The sequence below is a fragment of the Mauremys reevesii genome, unplaced genomic scaffold, assembly GCF_016161935.1.
Source record: "Mauremys reevesii isolate NIE-2019 unplaced genomic scaffold, ASM1616193v1 Contig67, whole genome shotgun sequence".
NCBI lineage: Eukaryota > Metazoa > Chordata > Testudines > Geoemydidae > Mauremys > Mauremys reevesii.
In genome coordinates, this window is record NW_024100881.1 from 89298 (window position 1) to 107990 (window position 18693).

The window sequence follows — 18693 nt, forward strand, 5'->3', positions numbered from 1 at the left end:
CATCCCTGCTCAGTATTGACAAACTCAAGCATCTAGTAATCACCAGATTGGCTTCAAAACCCTGGGGTGTGTTTTGAAGGAACCACGTTTGGGCTTCCTTTCCCACGGCTCCTGGTGCCTGAGCCCTTACGGTGCCCTCCACTCACCTTTTTAACCTTTTCCTCTTCAACTGTGAGGGCTGGAAAGTGACTTAGCATTTGTTTCTGAGATTCACGTGGTCCACGGAGCTGAGGCTTTAAGAAACCCACCAAATATCATGAGACTTGTCTTAAAATCCTTAAAGTTGGCTGCACTCAGCCAAAGCGCATCAGAAACGGGTTCAGCCAGAGTCAGGTTTCCAAAGGGCAGGAAGCACAGTGGGGGCTAGGCTCAAGCTTCCCAACCCCTTAGGTTTCATGCCATTTTTCACCTTCCCATCAATGAACCTCACTTCCCCATCAGGGGGCTCAACCCAGCTCGCCCTATTGCAAACACTGGAGTTTCTGTCTCAGGCACTTTTATAGCTCCCATAGTATCTGAGCCCCTCAAAATCTATCCCCAAAGCACCCCTGGAAGGAAAGGGAGGGTTATCGTCATCCCCAGCTCAGAGGTGGGGAGCTGAGACCAGGAAAGATGAAGCGATTTGACCAAGGTCACACAGCTAGTCTGTGGCAGAGCCAGGTCTCCCACATTCCAGACTCACATCCTAACTCTTGGGTTAGCCTTCCTTTCTACCCCGCTCTGTGATGGAAGTGATTCTCCCCTGGTCCTGAAGAACAGAGAGGAATCTGGGGTGAACTCTCATGCTGCATCTCCAGGAAGCACAACCCAAAGCAAATGAGCCCTTCTGATCCCGGACTGCCAGTGGGGCTGAAATGGGGGCTGGCATAACATAGGGAGGCCACAGGGCCACTCTATGTTACAGCAGCCTCCCTGGTGCAGCAGTGCAAGACAGAACAGCTGTTGTGACGTGTGCTGCAGCCTCACCCAGCTTTGCTACAAGAGCCCCAAGGTTTGCATTTCCCCTGGGTTGCAGCACATACACGTTCCCAGATTGTCTGAGAGAACATCTGAGCTCTCTCCTTGGAAGATCAGACACTAGGGTGATGGGCACCATTGTAAGAGCCAGGATGAACATTGTCCACACAGAACATTTTCCCTTATTTAAATTAAATCAGCTTAAAAACCACTTTAGTTAAACTGGTGCAAAACCATGTGGACACTTCTGTTGGTTTCAATTGGCTAGATCAGTTTGGCTGGGCCCTGTGCACAAGCTAAGCCGGGTTTGGAGTGACATAACCTGTGGGATGACAGCTGTGACTTGAATGACGCGGAAGTAGAAAGCAGGCAGCTGGACTGTGGGACGGCGTTATCAGCACTGGGCAGGGCTCAGTTTGCAGAAGGATCTGACCCCATCTGGTTGGATGACATTAAGTGCACAGGGGCAGAAATTGCCTTGATGTGCCTCTGCTTTGGGGTCAGTGTCCCACCTTCCATCCGATGGGCCCTAGGTTCTCTATACTTGGTGCCTCCTCTAGGGCATTGCAGAGAGGGGGTGCAGGGAGCACAGGGCCATGATTTACCCCTGGGGAGGGTAAATTCATAGAAGGGGAAGGAGTAGGACAGAGGAATGGGGGGGATAACAGAGTCACTGCCTCCACCCCCACGCCTCATAGTAATAACCACTGCTAGCCCCCAACCACACAGACACAACACTTGCCACAGGCGTATCAGCATTGACTGGCTGAGGATACACTTAGGGCTTGGCTACACTTACAAGTTGCAGCGCTGGTGGAGGCTTTCCAGTGCTGCAACAACACCCCGTCCACACTTGCAGGTCACAACCAGCGCTGCAACTCCCTGGTTGCAGCGCTGGCTGAAAACCCATCCCGGCAGGGGTGTAAGGAGTGCAGCGCTGGTGATCCAGCGCTGCTCAGCAGGTGTGGACACTCACCAGCGCTTTACCTGTCCTCCAGGGAATAAGGAGCTATCCCAGAATTCCTGTTCAGCCACTCTGCACATCAGTTTGCACTCTACTGCTCTTGCCTCAGGTGACCCGCCCTTTAAATGCCCCGGGAAATTTAAAAATCTCCTTCCTGTTTGCTGCAGCCAGGTGTGGAGTGCAATCAGTTAATCAGTTACAGGTTACAGGTAACCATGCCTCCACGCGGCAAACGAGCCCCAGCATGGAGCACTGGTGAATTGCAGGACCTCATCAGTGTTTGGGGTGAGGCATCTGTTCAGGCACAGCTGCGCTCCGGCCGTAGGAATTACGATATCTTTGAGCAGATATCAAGGGCCATGCTGGATCGGGGCCATGATCGGGACGCACTACAGTGCAGGGTGAAAGTTAAAGAGCTGCGGAGTGCCTATTACAAAGCCCGAGAGGGCAATCGACGATCCGGAGCTGCTCCCACGACCTGCCGTTTTTACAGGGAGATGGACGAGATACTTGGGGGTGACCCCACTGCCAATCCCAGGATAACGATGGACACTTCTGAGCAGGCTGGGGGACAGGAGGAGGAGGCGGAGGAGGCGGCGGGGGGGGGGAGAGGAAACCGCGAGTGAAGCTCCTGGGATGGGGGAAGAAACCGCAGATTCCCTGGAGGCATGCAGCCAGGAGCTCTTCTCAAGCCAGGAGGAAAGTACCCAGCAGCCAGCAGTTGCAGAAGGACAAGCAGAGGAGCGGTTTACCGGTAAGCGGCTTTTATTTTCTGGGTGAAATGTTTCTGGAGAGGAAGGGGGGTTATGGATGCATGCATGCCAGCGTCTAGATGTGGAATAGCCCGTTGATGTGGTCTATCACGTCGCGGTAATCTGCTTCAGTTATCTCAGCAAAAGCTTCATCCAGAGCGTGGGCAATATGCCTGCGCAGGTTTATAGGCAGAGCCACTGTGTCCCTTGTCCCAGTGACGGTGACGCGTCCGCGCCACTCTTCTGCCAGTGGTCGGGGGACCATTTCTGAACACAGGCACGCCGCATAGGGTCCCAGGCGGAATCCACATTGCTCTAAAAGAGCCCCCCCGCTGTTCCCTAGTGACTCGCAGTAGGGAAACATCTTCCAGGATTAAGTCCTGTGAAAAATGTTGGGAGACTCTTTAGTGAAGAGATAGGGAGATAAGATCACCCCTGCATCTGCATCTTCACTCAACCCCTCTAGCACTCCAGATTACCCGAAGCAACCAGCTCCCCTCTATCACTCAAGCCCCTCTTCTCCCTATATAAGTAAACACTCCTCACTCACCATTTCGTGGCTTCTGTTGTGTTTTCCTTTTGGGATAAAGAATGCAAGTGAGAACTTGCAAGTGAGAACTCCCTCAGTGTAACAATTCATGTCTGGAGATAGTGGATACAATGCTGCCCGTGTTAAATGTTGTCATTTCTGTTTCTACAGTGACCTTGACTACTGGACTGCCCAGATGTTCAACATCACAGAGGCTTCAAAATTTGAGAAAAAATCCCCGAAAGAGCAAAGAGGACATGCTGAAAACTGTTCTTAATCATTCTGCTCGAGAGAGTAAGGACCTGAAGGAGTGGCGAGAGAAAGAAAGCAGGACCCGCAAGAGAAATGCAGTGGCCAAGAGGAAAAGCATGGAGCGGCTGCTAAGCATCCTGGAGCGCCAAGCGGAGTCTATAGAGTCACTCGTTGCCATGCAAGCAGAGCACCACCGTGCTACTCCCCCACCCGCCCCGTCCTTTGTGCCTTGTGCCCCAATGTCAGCTCAAACCTTCTTACCACCACCAGCTGCCTCCAACACCTGTACGTTCCCCAACCAGCCCTGATACCTACCACCACCCTTACCCTCTGCATTCAACCCCCATCACCATGCAGTATATGCACCCTGAAGTGCAGGATTCATTAAACAGCAATCCAGACAGGACATATGCAAACTTGTAACTGTACAGTTCACCAACCCACACCCCTGCCCTCTTGTGTTCATGAAATGTTGTGTGTCTGTCTGTCAAGGAAGTTTTTTTCTTTTCAATAAAACAATTCTTGGATTTGAGAACAGTCTTTATTATAGCAGATAGTGAAAGATACCTTAGCCCAGTAAAGAAAGAGGCACTGCAAATCATATTATTATTATGGATAATAGAATAACAGTGTAAGCAGTGCAATTCACTCCCATGCAAGGCAGCAAACATTACTGTTGGCTTTCAGCCTCAAATTCTTCCCTCAAGGCATCCCTAATCCTTGTAGCCCTGTGCTGGGCCTCTCTATTAGCCCTGCTCTCTGGCTGTGCATATTCAGCCTCCAGGACTTGAACCTCGGTGGTCCATGCCTCACTGAATGTTTCACCCTTCCCTTCACAAAGGGTACAGCAAGCGCTTATAACCGCGGGGATGCTGCTTTCCCCCAAGTCTAGCTTCCCATACAAACATCTCCAGCGGGCTTTTAAACGCCCAAAAGCACACTCCACAGTCATTCTGCACCGGCTCAGCCTGTAGTTGAACCGGTCCTTGCTCCTGTCAAGCTTCCCTGTATAGGGTTTCATGAGCCAAGGCAGTAACAGTACGCTGGGTCTCAAGGATCACAGTGGGCATTTCGACATCCCCTACTGTGATCTTCCTGTCTGGGAAATAGTCCCTGCCTGCATCTTCCTGAACAGGCCACTGTTCCGAAAGATGCGTGCATCATGCACCTTTCCAGGCCAGCCTGTGTAAATGTCAATGAAACGCCCGCGGTGATCCACAAGCGCCTGGAGAACCATAGAGAAATACCCCTTACGATTAACGTACTCTGATGCCAGGTGGGGGGGGGGGCAGAATAGGAATATGCGTCTCATCTATCGCCCCTCCACAGTTAGGGAAACCCATTTGTGCAAAGCCATCCACAATGTCCTGCACGCTCCCCAGAGTCACGGTCTTTCTTAGCAGGATGCGATTAATTGCCTTGCAAACTTGCATCAAAACGATTCCCACGGTCGACTTTCCCACACCAAACTGGTTCCCGACCGACCGGTAGCTGTCTGGATTTGCCATCTTCCAGATTGCAATAGCCACCCGCTTTTCCACCGTCAGGGCAGCTCTCAATCTTGTGTCCTTGCGCCGCAGAGTGGGGGCGAGCTCAGCACACAGTCCCATGAAAGTGGCTTTTCTCATACGGAAGTTCTGCAGCCACTGCTCGTCATCCCAGACTTCCATGACGATGTGATCCCACCACTCAGTGCTTGTTTCCCGAGCCCAAAAGCGGCGTTCAACGGTGCTGAGCATTTCCGTGAATGCCGCAAGCACTGTAGTGTCACACGCGGCAGGCAAATCCATATTGATATCATCGTCGGACTCCTCACTGTCACTTTGGAGCTGAAGGAATAGCTCGACTGCCAAACGTGTTGTGTTGGTGACACTCATCAGCAAAGTCCTCAGCAGATCGGGCTCCATTTGCCACAGAAATCGCGATTCACACAGAGAGTAACAGAAAGACACTCACAATGGCGCCAAACGCTGCCGGAAAGAGTGAATGCTGGGATGTGAAGCGATGCACCACGGGGCGCTGGCAAACAGGAAGCGGAATGACCCGCACACTTCCTTCCCCTTCCCACAATACTCAGCGCCAAAATGGGACGAGGTGCTCTGTGGGATAGCTGCCCACAATGCACCTCTCAATACAGCGCTGCAAATGCTGCAAGTGTGGCCACACTGCAGCGCTGGTAGCTGTCAGTGTGGCCACACTCCAGCGCTGGCCCTTACACAGCTGCATGACCAGCGCTGTAACTCCCAGCGCTGCAAATTGTAAGTGTAGCCAAGCCCTTAGAATCATAGAATATCAGGGTTGGAAGGGACCTCAGGAGGTATCTAGTCCAACCCCGAGCTGCTTTAGGAGGCAGCTGTCCATGGTGTGGAGCTGAACTCCACGCTGTTTTGAGAACTTGACTACACCAATGACATGGTCTTGCTGGCTCTCTTTGTCCAACATCAGCTGCAGTGATTCACCAACCTGCTCAGGCAACAGCAGCGAGTGGTGGGCAGGTTATTAACTGGGATGAAATGCACTCCATGGCCATTGCCCAAAGAGCCTCCAGACTACAGTAGTAAAGTATTAACCTGACCGCACAGGACATTGAGCAGGTGGCAACTGTTGATTACTTGGCAAGATTCAGGAGGGTCAGAAATTAAAGTCAAGACAATAATGACTCAGTTGGGGACACCCCAGGCTCTCAATTAGTAAATGCCCTGTGCTGTAGAAATGCTGAGGATAATTATACATCCCCAGCCTGTCCTGGGACACTTCTCAATGTTTCCAACTCTGACAACTTTCTTGGGAGTCTTGGGTTGCTTGGTGTTTTTTTCTCAAAGCCCCAGGTCCTGGAGTCCTGTGATTACAGAGCACATGGAGAGTAGTAGCCAGATCAGTCCCTTTCAACAGGACAGGAGTTTATTGTAACATGGATCCCTTCCCTGACTAGCTGCGAAGGGACTACACATCTTGGTGCAGAGCAGATCTTGGGGTGCAGGGCACAGAGGTGCTGGAACTAGAAGTACTGCTGCCCCCCCAGCTTGAAGCAATTTCCATCATATACAAGATTTACAGTTTGGTTCAATGGCTCTCAGCACCCCCACTAGACAAATTGTTCCAGCAGCACTGCCTGGGCTCCTGGCTCCTACAAGAGTCCACACAGCTAATGTCCCTATCGAGAAAACAGAACAATCACCCCCCACCCCTAGGAGCTGGGTCCCCTCCAGCAACAACCCAAACAGCTTCTCACACTGTGAGGTTGGGGGGGGGGGGGATTCCCAGGCGCTCCCGAGCTTCCCTGCCCCACCCAGCCCAGACAGGCCCCCCAACCCCAACTCCCTGCACTGACCCCCCACAGCCCGGCTCCTCCCACCTCCGCGCCCGGCTCTCCGCACACAGCCCCCAACCCAAGGCTGCAGCGCCGGGCACCCCCTGTCCCCACCCCTAGAGACTGAATGGCAGCCCCACGGACACGCGATCCCGGGGGAGGGGGCGGGTGTGAAGGGTGCCAGGGGGGCAGCTCAGCCCAGGGCCGGACTGAGTCTCTCGCGAGCACCACGCCCACCCCCGTGGTGCGGCGGAGCCGCTGAGCTCCCCCCGCCCAGGAGACTGGTGAGTTGGGCAGAGGGCGGGGCAGGACCTGACTGACAGCGATCGCCGCCAATCCCCGCGCGGAGAGATTAACCCTGTGCTGGCCGGGGCGGAAGCTTTGTCTGGGGACCCGGCCTCCCGAGTACCCCTGCGGCCGGGCGGGGCGGCGAGGTGAGGGGCGTCTGGGAGCTGGGGGGTAGGGAGGGGCCTGGCTGTGCTGGGGGGATGCACTGGGGGGCAGGGAAGGGCCTGGCTGTGCTGGGGAGGGGCCTGGCTGTGCTGGGGGATGAACTGGGGGCAGGGAGGGCCTGGCTGTGCTGGGGATGAACTGGGGGCAGGGAGCTGGGATTACAGGTGGGGATGAGCAGAGGGGAAGGGAGGGGCCTGGCTGTGCTGGGGGCAGGGAGCTGGGGTTACAGGTGGGGATGAGCAGAGGGGCAGGAGGGGCCTGGCTGTGCTGGGGGCTGGGAGCTGGGGTTACAGGTGGGGATGAGCAGAGGGGCAGGAGGGGCCTGGCTGTGCTGGGGGCAGGAGCTGGGGTTACAGGTGGGGTGAGCTGGGGGCAGGAGGGGCCTGGCTGTGCTGGGGCAGGAGCTGGGGTTACAGGTGGGGATGAGCTGGGGGTAGGGAGGGGCCTGGCTGTGCTGGGGGCAGTGAGCTGAGGTTACAGGTGGGGATGAGCTGGGGACAGGAGGGGCCTGGCTGTGCTGGGGGCAGGGAGCTGGGGTTACAGGTGGGGATGAGCAGGAGGGGCCTAGCTGTGCTGGGGGCAGGGAGCTGGGGTTACAGGTGGGGATGAGCAGGGGGGCAGGGAGGGGCCTGGCTGTGCTGGGGGGCTGGGAGCTGGGCTTACAGGTTGGGGGATGAGCAGAGGGGCAGGGAGGGGCCTGGCTGTGCTGGGGGCTGGGCTTACAGGTTGGGGGAGGAGCTGGGGCGGGAGGAGTTTGGCTATGCTGTGGGGCAGGGAGCTGGGCTTACAGGTGGGATGAGCTGGGGGGAAGGGAGGGGCCTGGCTGTGCTGAGGGCAGGGAGCTAGGGTTATAGGTAGGGGGATGAGCAGAGGGGCAGGGAGGGGCCTGGTTGTGCTGGGGGCAGGAGCTGGGGTTACAGGTGGGGGATGAGCAGAGGGGCAGGGAGGGCCTGGGTGTGCTGGGGGGCAGGGAGCTGGGGTTACAGGTGGGGGGGATGAGCGGAGGGGCAGGGAGGGGCCTGGCTGTGCTGGGGGCAGGGAGCTGGGGTTACAGGTGGGGGGATGAGCAGGGGCCAGGGAGGGGCCTGCCTGTGCTCCCTTGTGGCCTCTGTCTCCTGCTCTTCTCCCTGCATTTGGCTCTGGAATGGTCGGAGCTAACTCTGTCCCCCGTCCCGATGTCCCCCCAGCCCCTGGCTGCCCGGTGACCCGTGTGGTTGGTTCCCAGGTCACAGTGCGTGTGAAGGGTGAAGATGTGACCCCAGAGGAGATGGATGCCCCTGAAGCATTATGGGAATCTCAGCGCACCCAGCAGCCCCATCCCGCATGGGGATCCCTGGAGGAGGCGGCCCTGAGGAAGTGTGAGCTGCCAGGCGCCCCTGGAAAGGAGCCCGGAGTTGGAAGAGAAATGGGTAACAAGCTTGTGAAGGGGCCTGGGGCAGGTCTTCTCGGGGGCACTGAGGGGACAATGGGGAAGGGAGTCCCTCGGGCTGAGTGTGTGTGGGAAAACAGGGGAGTGGCAGGCTCAGGCTGTGGGGGTCTCCCCAGCAGGATTGCTGCCTGGGGAATGTGGGAGGCTGTGTGGGGGTTGAGGTGGCCAGTGGGTGTCTCCGAGATGACAGAGTGGCCCGGGCAGTGGGAATGGGACTGTGGGAGCTGGGTGGCCCCGTAGCCAGCAGCAGTGAACCGCCCTTGTGGTGGTATTTTCAGTGGCATTACCCAACAGGTGCTCTTCCCCACCCCCATCCACTCCCTGAGGTCTGGGGGGCAGGACCCTCTTGGCTGGGGAGGGATGCAGACTATTCAGACCATGACAGTCTTCACTGCAGAAGGGCCTTAGAAGCCTCAGCAGGAAAGCCTGAGGCAGTAGACGCTTATGGGACATTACTGGGGTGCCCCCAGTCTGGGACTTGAGAGGAAATCCCTGGAGCTGTGATCCATCCCCAGGGCAGCCCTTCCAGGGTAGCAATGATGAGAGCTGTAATGCAGAGGGCTCCGTGTTCCCGCTGCCTAACCTGGCTCAGGGCTTTGTGCAGATGCTGTCAGACAGGAATTTTCACCTTTCCAGAGCTATGTCATGTCCAATGAGTGGGTTCTCCCTGGCTTGGCCTGGATACCCACCCAGCCCATTTCAGATATTGCGCTGCTCGTCCTAGATACGTATCCCTCTCTGGGTATGGCTTTGAGGGACGTGGTAACAAAGTCCCTGATCCCAAGGCTAGAGCAGTGTCCAGACTCCAGTGTAATGGTTTCGCTGCATCCACTGCTCTCCGCTGGGGAGGAACGGAAACAATCAGAAGGGACTGCAAAAGAGTTGGCCCTTGTGAGCAGAGCTGGTAATGATCTGCCCATGCTCATCTGGCAATGGCTCTACATAGCCTGGGCCGTGCTGGGCCATGGAGATCTCTGCCCAACGCAGACATAAGTTTTCTATTGCCTCGGATACCAGGCCCATGAGCTAGTGCCCGAGGTCAGAGGCCATCATCCCTGCAGCTCTTGGGCATGGCCACCATTTTCCCTGTGAATCCTCCAGGGAGAGGGTGTTGTTCCCAGGATACACCGGTCACCACCATACTGAGATGTTCCCTCCACCTTCGCTCGAGCTGCTGCCACTGCTGTTTGGAAGGGAGATTCTGGAGCTGGGGCCTGGGGTCTTCCTGGAACCCTCCCACTTCCTACAGACCCAATATCTGGCTTGCTGGGTCTAACACAGAAACCCCCTCATGTTCCTCCCCATTGCTGGCAGCTCTGATAGGATTTTCTACCCTGCTTGTGTCACTCCCAGTGGCCCCTCTCAGCCCCAGATCCCATTCTGTTGTAACCCGAGACCTGTTAGTCACCTTACAGCTCCCCCCTGGCTGAACCAAGGCAGGAAAGTTGGGGAGTCCACACCAAGAATGATCTCTTAGACAGTGTCAGATATCAACCCGCCTGTGACCAGCATCCCTGACCCTTCTCCAATTGTGTTCAACTCTTGCCCCTCTGCCAATCACACTTTTACCATCACTTACAAGGTGGGATGGACCCAGCTCTAATGATGTCTTGTTTACATCTGGTGCCAGCCAGGGCCTGAGTGGCCAAGGTGCTGCCAGCAAAGCATGTGACCTCTCTGGGCCCTGGGGTTGGCAGCTTTTCCCCAGATGTTTTACGTTGTCCTGAGGCGCAGCAAATCGCCCAACAGTCTGTGGCTTTACATCCCCGCTTCTGCCAGTCCAGAGGTTCTGCTCTGCCAGCTTTACTGCTGCTCGCCTACCTGGGTGGTAGATTCTCCTTTCCTGACACTGGATCCTGTGGTCTCAGCATGCGCAGGTGGTGGTTCTCCAGCTGCTTCTTTGTGCTGTTCACCTGACTTCATCAAGCATCTGCACAGTCACCTTCAGTCTATTGTCAATCTCCAGCGAGGGGGAGTCTCTAGGGGCTTGAGCCTTTGCCTGTAGCTTCCCACACACAGCAAAGTGGCCCAGGACAGCTTCTTTACTAGCTTTATCAGAGTCACAGTCCGTCATTCCTGGCTCTGGTGCCTTAGCAGCAAGGGGGGTGTCTGGTCTGAATGGCCACTCCTTACCTGTCCAGCGCCTAGGCCTTGCCATCCACTCACGTCCTCTGTGTCTTCTCATCCCGGGGCCTTGGGATCTCTGGTGGGGGAGTGCAGGAAATGGAATCCATCCCCTCGGGCTCAGGGCCATTCTCTGAGCTTGGGGAATGTCGGAGGGCAGTGCTGTGCTGCCCAGTTGTGACATCCTCAGCTCAGCAAACTGACTCTGAGCAGCGACACATCTCCAGATTCTCACCCCAGCTCCAGCTCCCTGTGGCGTAACAATTGGAGTCCTGTCGTCCATTCCCTAGGCTCTTGCTGAGGGGTAGGTCTGCAGAATGGCACACACAGAGCAGCCGGTATCTCTAAAGAGGCTGCTCTAACACAAGTTCTTTTTTTTTTTTTGATGAAAAATAACTTTTTCTGAATTGAAACTTTTTGTGAATGTTGCTGACACTTGACATTTGCCATTTTTGTGCCTATTTAAAATCAGACACTCTAGCTAAATTTCCATCACGTAAAACCTACTTCTACATAAATTAAATATTTCAGTTATGATTTTCCTAAAATATTTTTATTTAAAGTCAGAAACCCAACTCAAGTCAAAATTATAACAGGGTTTTAGCCAAAACTATAACAAGGTTCAAAAAAGGATTAGATAAGTTCCTGGAGGATAGGTCCACTAATGACTATTAGCCAAGATGGTCAGGGATGCAACCCCATGCTCTGGGTATCCCTAAACCTCTGTTTGCCAGAAGCTGGGAGTAGATGACATGGGATGGACCACTCGATGATTTCCTGTTCTGTTCATTCCCTCTGGGACACCTGGCATTGGCCACTGTCGGAAGACAGGATACTGAACTAGATGGACCATTGGTCTGACCTAGTATGGCCGTTCTTATGTAACCCCCCAAGTGATCCATTTTCACCCCAGGGGACAAAACAAATTTGACACTTCAAAGTTGTTTGTGAAGATACCTTTCTGTTTTTCAGTCATCTCTAACGTGGAAGCGGCTATGGGTGCGGAGCATGATCACTGCCTAAAAATAGCCTGGACAGCAGCTCTGTCTAGTGGGGCAGGGGCTCCAAAGAGATTGGTTAGTGCAAATTACAAGGAGATTGATCTGCAGAAGAATGAATGAATTGTGTCTTGAACGGAGAGCAGGATTTATTAGTAGTAGTTTCAAATCTTAAAACCCAACTCAGAGTGCTCTTCCAGTGCTCTGGGTGTGTATCCTACACCATAAAAACACCAGCAGTAAATACATCCATCTCAGCCCGCCCCCTCCTCACAGCCTTAGTGAGAAGAGAGAAAGATGGGCTTTGCAGCATGCTGGCACGCTAACACGTCTGGGTTCTGATGAACCAAGTGGAGGAGCGAGATCCAACATTAGGATTCCTCCCAGAGAACCTCCTGCCAGCAGCTTCCTCCTGCGGAGGATCCAACTCAAGCGCCTCTGTTGATCTCGGCTTTGGCAGCGTAGCACCCGGAGAGGTGATCCCTCATGTAACCAGGAGCCAAGAAAAGGAGAGGGCCAGGGATAAGGAGTCTGTGGGTGGAAGAAGAGCTAAAGATGTGGGACAGAGAGGGGACAGAGGGAGTTTGGAGGGGAAGTGATGGGACTGGAGGAGAAAAGCTATTGTGGGCACTGGGGAAAGAGGAAGGAGACGGGGATGCAGGGTTTTCTGGTTGTGCCCCTCCATAGCTCCCTATTTCTGCACAGCTGACAGAGGGCTCCTGCTGGGGGTGTCACCAGTGGAGGATGTGCAGTCACTCCCACTGTTGGACATACAAGAGGTGAAATAATCTCTGGATTCTCTTCCATCCAGCAGGTGCTGGAATCCTGAGCCGGGCTGAAGAGCAGCCTTGCAACAAAGTGCTGCCCCCGAGTGTATCACAGAGTGGCTCAGGAGAGAGCATTACCCACAGACCTGAGCAGGGAGGAGCCTGCAAGAGGCAGAAGAAGATCCCAGCGGGGAAGGAGCCAGGCCCCCCAAAGGAACATGACAGCAGATTCAGGAAACTAACCCAGCTCTTTGCACAGGGGAGACCTCAGACCACAGGGGATCTTCACCACGAGCAACACCATAGATGTCGAGACTGTGGGGAAGGCTTCAGGGAAAAGCAGGAGCTCACGGCTCACCGCAAGGTCCATGAGAGAGAGAGACGCTATCCCTGCGCTGAATGTGGAAAGAGATTCAGCTGTCCAGCACATCTCAAAACCCACCAGAGAAGCCACACGCGCGAGAAGCCCTACTCGTGTGGAGAGTGTGGCAAACTCTTTGGCTATCTCTACACGCTGACTACCCACCAGAGAACTCACACGGGGGAGGGCTTATTCCCCTGCGACAAGTGTGGGAAAACCTTCACCAGCCCCTCGGACCTCAACAAGCACCAGCGCTCCCACACGGGTGAGCGGCCCTACCCCTGCACCGAGTGCGGGAAGCGCTTCAACCGGCTCTCCAACCTGAAAATGCACCACAGGACTCACACGCAGGAGAGGCCCTACCCCTGCGCTGAGTGCGGGAGGCGCTTTGGCCACCTCTCCACACTCGTGAGGCACCGGAGAGCCCACACAGGGCAGAGACCCTTCCCCTGTGCTGTGTGTGGCAAGACCTTCACTAGCAGGACAGGGCTGAGCAAGCACCAGAGAATCCACACAGGCGAGCGGCCCTACCCCTGTGGCGAGTGTGGAAAACGCTTTGGCTACCTCTGCGCTCTGACCACACACCAGCGGCTGCACACGGGGGAGAGACCCTTCTCCTGTGCTGAGTGTGGGAAAACCTTCACCAGCCCCGCGGACCTGACCAAGCACCAGCGCTCCCACACGGGCGAGCGGCCCTACCCCTGCACTGAGTGCGGGAAGCGCTTCAGCCAGCTCTCCAACCTGACGATGCACCAGAGGACTCACACACAGGAGAAGCCCTACCCCTGCGCTGAGTGTGGGAAGAGCTTCAAGTACCTGGCTTACCTCGCCATTCACGAGCGCTCCCACACCGGGGAACGGCCCTTCCCTTGTGACAAGTGTGGGAAGAGCTTCAGCAACAAGTCAGCTCTCACCCGGCACCAGAGAATCCACGCCAGAGCTGCAGGTGGGGACAAGTGAGGCCATCCCGGCTGAGAGCTCCGCTCCAGGCATTCACCAGGAATATTTGAATTGGAGGAACAGAAAATGGTTCTACAGAACCCAAGGGAAATCAGGAGTCAAAACCCAACTCCTATTATCCCTTCACACACAGTGTGGGTCTTGTCTTCGCTGCACAGTTAACCCCAGCTCTTATCTGGGTTTTAGCCCAACCTACTGCTACCCACATCCTGGGAAGGAATCGTACAGCATCTCAAAACAAAGAACCACAGGTCTGTCCCCAGACCGGACACACACGGGGAAGTGTAGACACAGTAATGCAGGTAGGGCTTGCAGTAGGGACATTCGCACCTGGGTTAGGCTAACCAGGGTGCCCAGATCCAAGTGCCAATCACCTGAATTAACTGTATTAAAACTTACCCCAATGGCGATGAGGAGGGCTAGCCTTTGCTTTGTTCTCCTGAGGGGTCTCAGGGCCTGAATCCCCCAGCAGTGCCTGATCACTTTGGGTGTGTCCACATGGCAGAATGTAGGCATGTCTGGATTCCTGTGCCTGTGAACTCATGCTTGCCAGGCCTGTCTGTGAGTGTCCACCCTGCAGAGCCCCACACAACCCAGCCTCATGTAGCCGTGTTCACAGTCACATGGCAATGACAGAGGTTTGGCGCTAGGATTTCTGGGGGTGTATGCCAGGGTGCTGGAGCCATTCTAGGAATTGGTTTATGGTGTATTGTGGGAGAGCTTGTCTGTCTTTCCCAAACTCCTTTGTCTTAGAAGTGTTCTTAACCCAGCAACACCTGTAGCTAAGGCACTTCAGGCCCGGCACACTTCTTGCTTCTACCCACTCCAGCTGGTGCCACACCATGGATCCAGCACGGTTGGAATTGCTGTTCCTGCTTGTGGCTTCACTGTTATTGCAGAGTACGGGTGGAGGGGCTAATGACAGCAGACAGCATTTTAGCACCAGTTGCTATGGAGATCTGTGGTTGGCGGCCCATACCCCGGTTGGGGTGACGGGCATGAATGATGAATGATGATGATGAATGATGCTGACCCACAGATGGCAGCAGTGGATCTTGGAGGGGAGTTAATTCTTGGCAGACTGATGACACCTTTTGCATGCTGTAGTTGCTGTGGATTGCCTATATGTAGACCAGGGCTTCTGATGCAGGATGGCTAGCACAGAGTGGTGGGGTCACATCATCTTGCAGACCTGGGGTGACCAGCAGTGGCTCCAGAACTCCTGCATGAGGAAGCAGACCTTCCTGGAGCTGTGTGAGGCCAGTCTGTGTCTGTGACTCAATCCCCCCCTTCCACTGGGATCTCCAGTTCCCCCAGGCTAAAACCCATTTGGTCCCCACTCAAAAGCCTGTGATGCAGGACTGTGGACTCTGTGCTCGAGGTGGGGACGGGTGCTCCGTCAACAGCTCTGTAGTAAGGGCAGGTAGTTAACCATCTACCACAAGGCAAAGGCTGGCACCTGACATTAGGTTTGTAATGTGCATCTTTGCTCTGCTCAGCCATCTGCTGGATCCCCACCCCACCTGCCTCTGCAAGGTCTTCTCATGCAAGGGAATGTTTTGGGTGCTTCTCCCAAAATCAGGTTCCCTGCTATACGCACACCAGAGATTAACCCAGCTAGCATCTTGCTGGTGGGCAACTTCTCTGACTGCTCGGCAGAGCTGCTCTGAGCTGCCCAGAATATGGAGCAGGCTGCATGGAATGAAGGGCGTACATAAACCAGCAGGGATTATCTAAACAGCAGCTCAGCTACATATGTGTTGCTAAGGGGATTAAAGCACAACTTTAACCCAGCGTAAACTCTCTGGGGAAGCAACCATCTTTTGTACAGCACCTAGCACGATGGGGGCCTGGTCCACCACTGGGGCTTCTGGACACTACCATAATATAAATAATAACCCCATTAGGCAAGCAAGCATGTTTTTTAAGGGTTGTGTGGGGATGCTAGGCTAAAACCCATGTAAGAACATAGGCTAAGCCAGCAGTGTAGAACTACCATCCCCTCTTGAAAGGAGCTGAGGGGGTCCTGGATGCAGAGATGATGGCAGACTGAGTTAGAGTGAATGGACGGGCTACAGCACCCCCCTTCAGTCTAACAGGAGGGGAGGCTGAGACTTGTGATGCAAAGCACCTGGATGCACAAAGGGTGGGGATGGGGTGGAGGGCTGACTTTCAGGGCCGTCTGACAAACCCTCTGTTCCTGGGGGCTGTGGTGCTAAAGGGCTTTCCCAGGAGAAGCCCACAGGAGCTGGGTGGGACAAGGTGCTGTGCTGAGCACTTTGCAGAGAGCTGGCTGTGAACTCTAGACAGCAGCAGAGGTGCAGAATAGCTGCTTTGTGGAACAGGGCTGGGGTACCTTACCTGAAGTTTCCATGTAAGGAAGGAACAAAGCAGTACAGGCAGCTACCCCTCTCCAGGGAAACAGGACTTGTGTACAGCTTCTGAATAAACAGATTACACCACAATAATACTCTGGCTCCTTCTGTGCAGCCCAGTTAGCAGAACCCGGCAGGAGAAAGGGGCCTGGTGGTCCGGAGGCAGTAACGCTATTGCAGAATTTCCATGGATAATGGAAGAGCGCCTGCCCCTGTGCACAGCTATTCATTTGACTGTTTGGGGAGGCAACACTTCGAGGAACTCACCCCAAGATGTTACAAGAGAACCAGGGTAGCCAGAATTGGTGCAGGCCCAAGCCATTGGGCCCGTGTGTTTGCATCCTCACTGAGTGCCCAGAAGAGCAGTTCACGCTCTGGAGCAGGTGACCTGCTGCTCCCATGCAGACATCACGCATCCTGTAGCACTGGGCTCCCAGAGCCAGCAAAGCAAAGCCAGACTTGCAACTTCAGCTGCCACCGCGGTTAGCAAGTCGTGTGCGCTGTGACTGGATGCTGTTTTTCCTGCAGTCTTGGGGGGCTAAGGACCCCTTTGCACCCAGGCCTTGGGTACAGCAGGAAAACAAGGACCTGTAGTTCACCTTTAGTCCAGATCCTCCGCTAGCGGTAGTGGCAGTGCAAGCTGTGATGAAGATGCAGGATTGTAGTGCTGTTACCACGTGTCATCTCTGCCAGTTAGGGTGAGATGTTTGGCAGATTGTCCCAAGAAGATCTCATAGCTTTGGTCAAAGGGTTGGTGCTGAAAACCAAGGTGCCCCAGAAAAACAGCTCTGAGATGTCAGGGCAGGATGGCTGGGTGTCCCTTTGCAAACGCTCGGTGAGTTGCCTCAAGAAGAGGGAAGATGCTTTGCGTAAGGAATACAAGGGAATTAGAAACTTCAGATGAGGAATGGGCTGTGGGGGGGAGGGAACTCCAGTGAAAGCAGAGGAAGAGGAGGGAACTCCAGTGAAAGTAGAGGAAGGGGAAGAGGATGTAAATCAGCCACTACAAACTCCAACACCTCTGAAACATTCCTAATCTGGGAGTCTGGCCTCAGGCCCAGAGAGGGCAGAGAGCTGGTTATGTGGAACAAGCCTCACCCCCTTTATGATTGGAGAATTCCCCTGCTTGTACCGATGCCAGAGTTGGCAGACCAAATGATCTGCATATCCGAAAAGAGGCCTGTGAATTTGCTCTCGCCTGCTGCTCCTATGTCCCAGTGTCTTGCTGTCCTGGCTACAGATCCTCTGCAGGTGCAGATCTCTGGCTTCAGCCATCAAAAGGCTGTAAAACTCTCCAGGCTCCCAGGCAGTGGAATTGCATGAAGCACAGGTGCTGCATGTCCATGCTGATGTCGCACCCTTGCAAGATGGCCCTTTTCACCTTCCCATAGGCTCCAGCACCTCGTGCATCCAGGTTCCTGTAGGCCTGTTGGGATTCCCCAATTTGGGTCACCCAGTCACTGGCAGGCTTCAGCCATTCACTCAAAGGAAGCCAAGGCCTCATCCAGCATTATGTCTGACTGCTTTGTGTTTCCCCATTAGGGCTAAAGCTGACACAACTTCATGCAGGGTCTGTATAGGGCCTGCAGCGCCTCCTAAAATTGGACTCCAACACTGGAGCAACCCCTCCTGTCCTCACTCCTGACCACTTGTGCCATCTCAGCAGCTGCCCAAAGGTGGCTATGTGGATTTTCTCTGCTCCCTTTGGTTCCTTCCATGCATCAATTTTCACTTTAGTTACCTTCTCTCCTGGTGTCTGCACCTGGAGACCGAGGAGTTGACGGCTCCCCTGCTTTGCAGCTGTTCTCTATCTGCGGGCCCCAGCCTTATCCAAGCTCTCGGTCTCAAACTTCCATATTTCACTCCTGTTCCTGCTGGAAATAACCAGTCTCTAGTCTCGCACTTGAGTGTCTAGTGTTTAAATCTCACTTTCCACAACAGGTCACAACCCACCATCTAGGCTGGGTTGGGCAGTATGAGACCAGGTAGTTAAAAGTGCAGAGGGGGCAAGTTTTTAGACAAAGCAACTGTTTGGTCCCTTTGTGGTGGGAGGGGCTTCTGGCAGGTGTCAGATGGAGAGACAGAAAGAGAGCCAAATTCACTGCCAGAAACCCAGGTCGGGTTGCCTAGTGCCCTCCCAGCATGTTGAGTGTCACCAAACCTACAGCTCTGAAAATCAGCAACTACAGAGTTAAGGAAACATCTCCCAAACTGCAGCCCCACACAATCTTTCCTCTGCCCCCCCCCCGGGGCTCCCAATTGGTATGAGGACCGCACCAAACCTGCCCTATCCCAAACAGTGGTTGCTGTTTCCTAGGCTGTGTCTAACAATCCTGTATCATCATTCCTCTCATCCCCTTGCAGGGCTAGTAGGATCAGTGGCCAATCCAGGATGCATTTGCAGCTGGTTGTCAGCGTTCGCCCTGCCAGCTGAGGAGGGTGCAGCTGCAGCTAGAGAGCAG

General features: G+C 54.6%; 1 protein-coding gene across 1 annotated transcript; it reads left to right on the forward strand.

Annotated features, from left to right (window-relative positions):
• The first annotated feature begins 7120 nt into the window (after positions 1-7120).
• LOC120394570 (zinc finger protein OZF-like) lies at positions 7121-15314 on the forward strand. The gene is made up of 3 exons (XM_039518790.1): positions 7121-7198; positions 8405-8626; positions 12580-15314. Exons 2-3 carry the CDS (start codon positions 8485-8487, stop codon positions 13854-13856), a joined length of 1419 nt encoding a protein of 472 aa, XP_039374724.1. The 5' UTR covers positions 7121-7198; positions 8405-8484; the 3' UTR covers positions 13857-15314.
• The last annotated feature ends 3379 nt before the right edge of the window (positions 15315-18693 follow it).

Coding starts and splice junctions, on each gene's coding strand:
- LOC120394570 (XM_039518790.1), top strand. CDS start 8,485: ATGGATGCCCCTGAAGCATTATGGGAATCTCAGCGCACCCAGCAGCCC. Junction 8,627..12,579: donor CGGAGTTGGAAGAGAAATGG/GTAACAAGCTTG, acceptor TCTTCCATCCAG/CAGGTGCTGGAATCCTGAGC.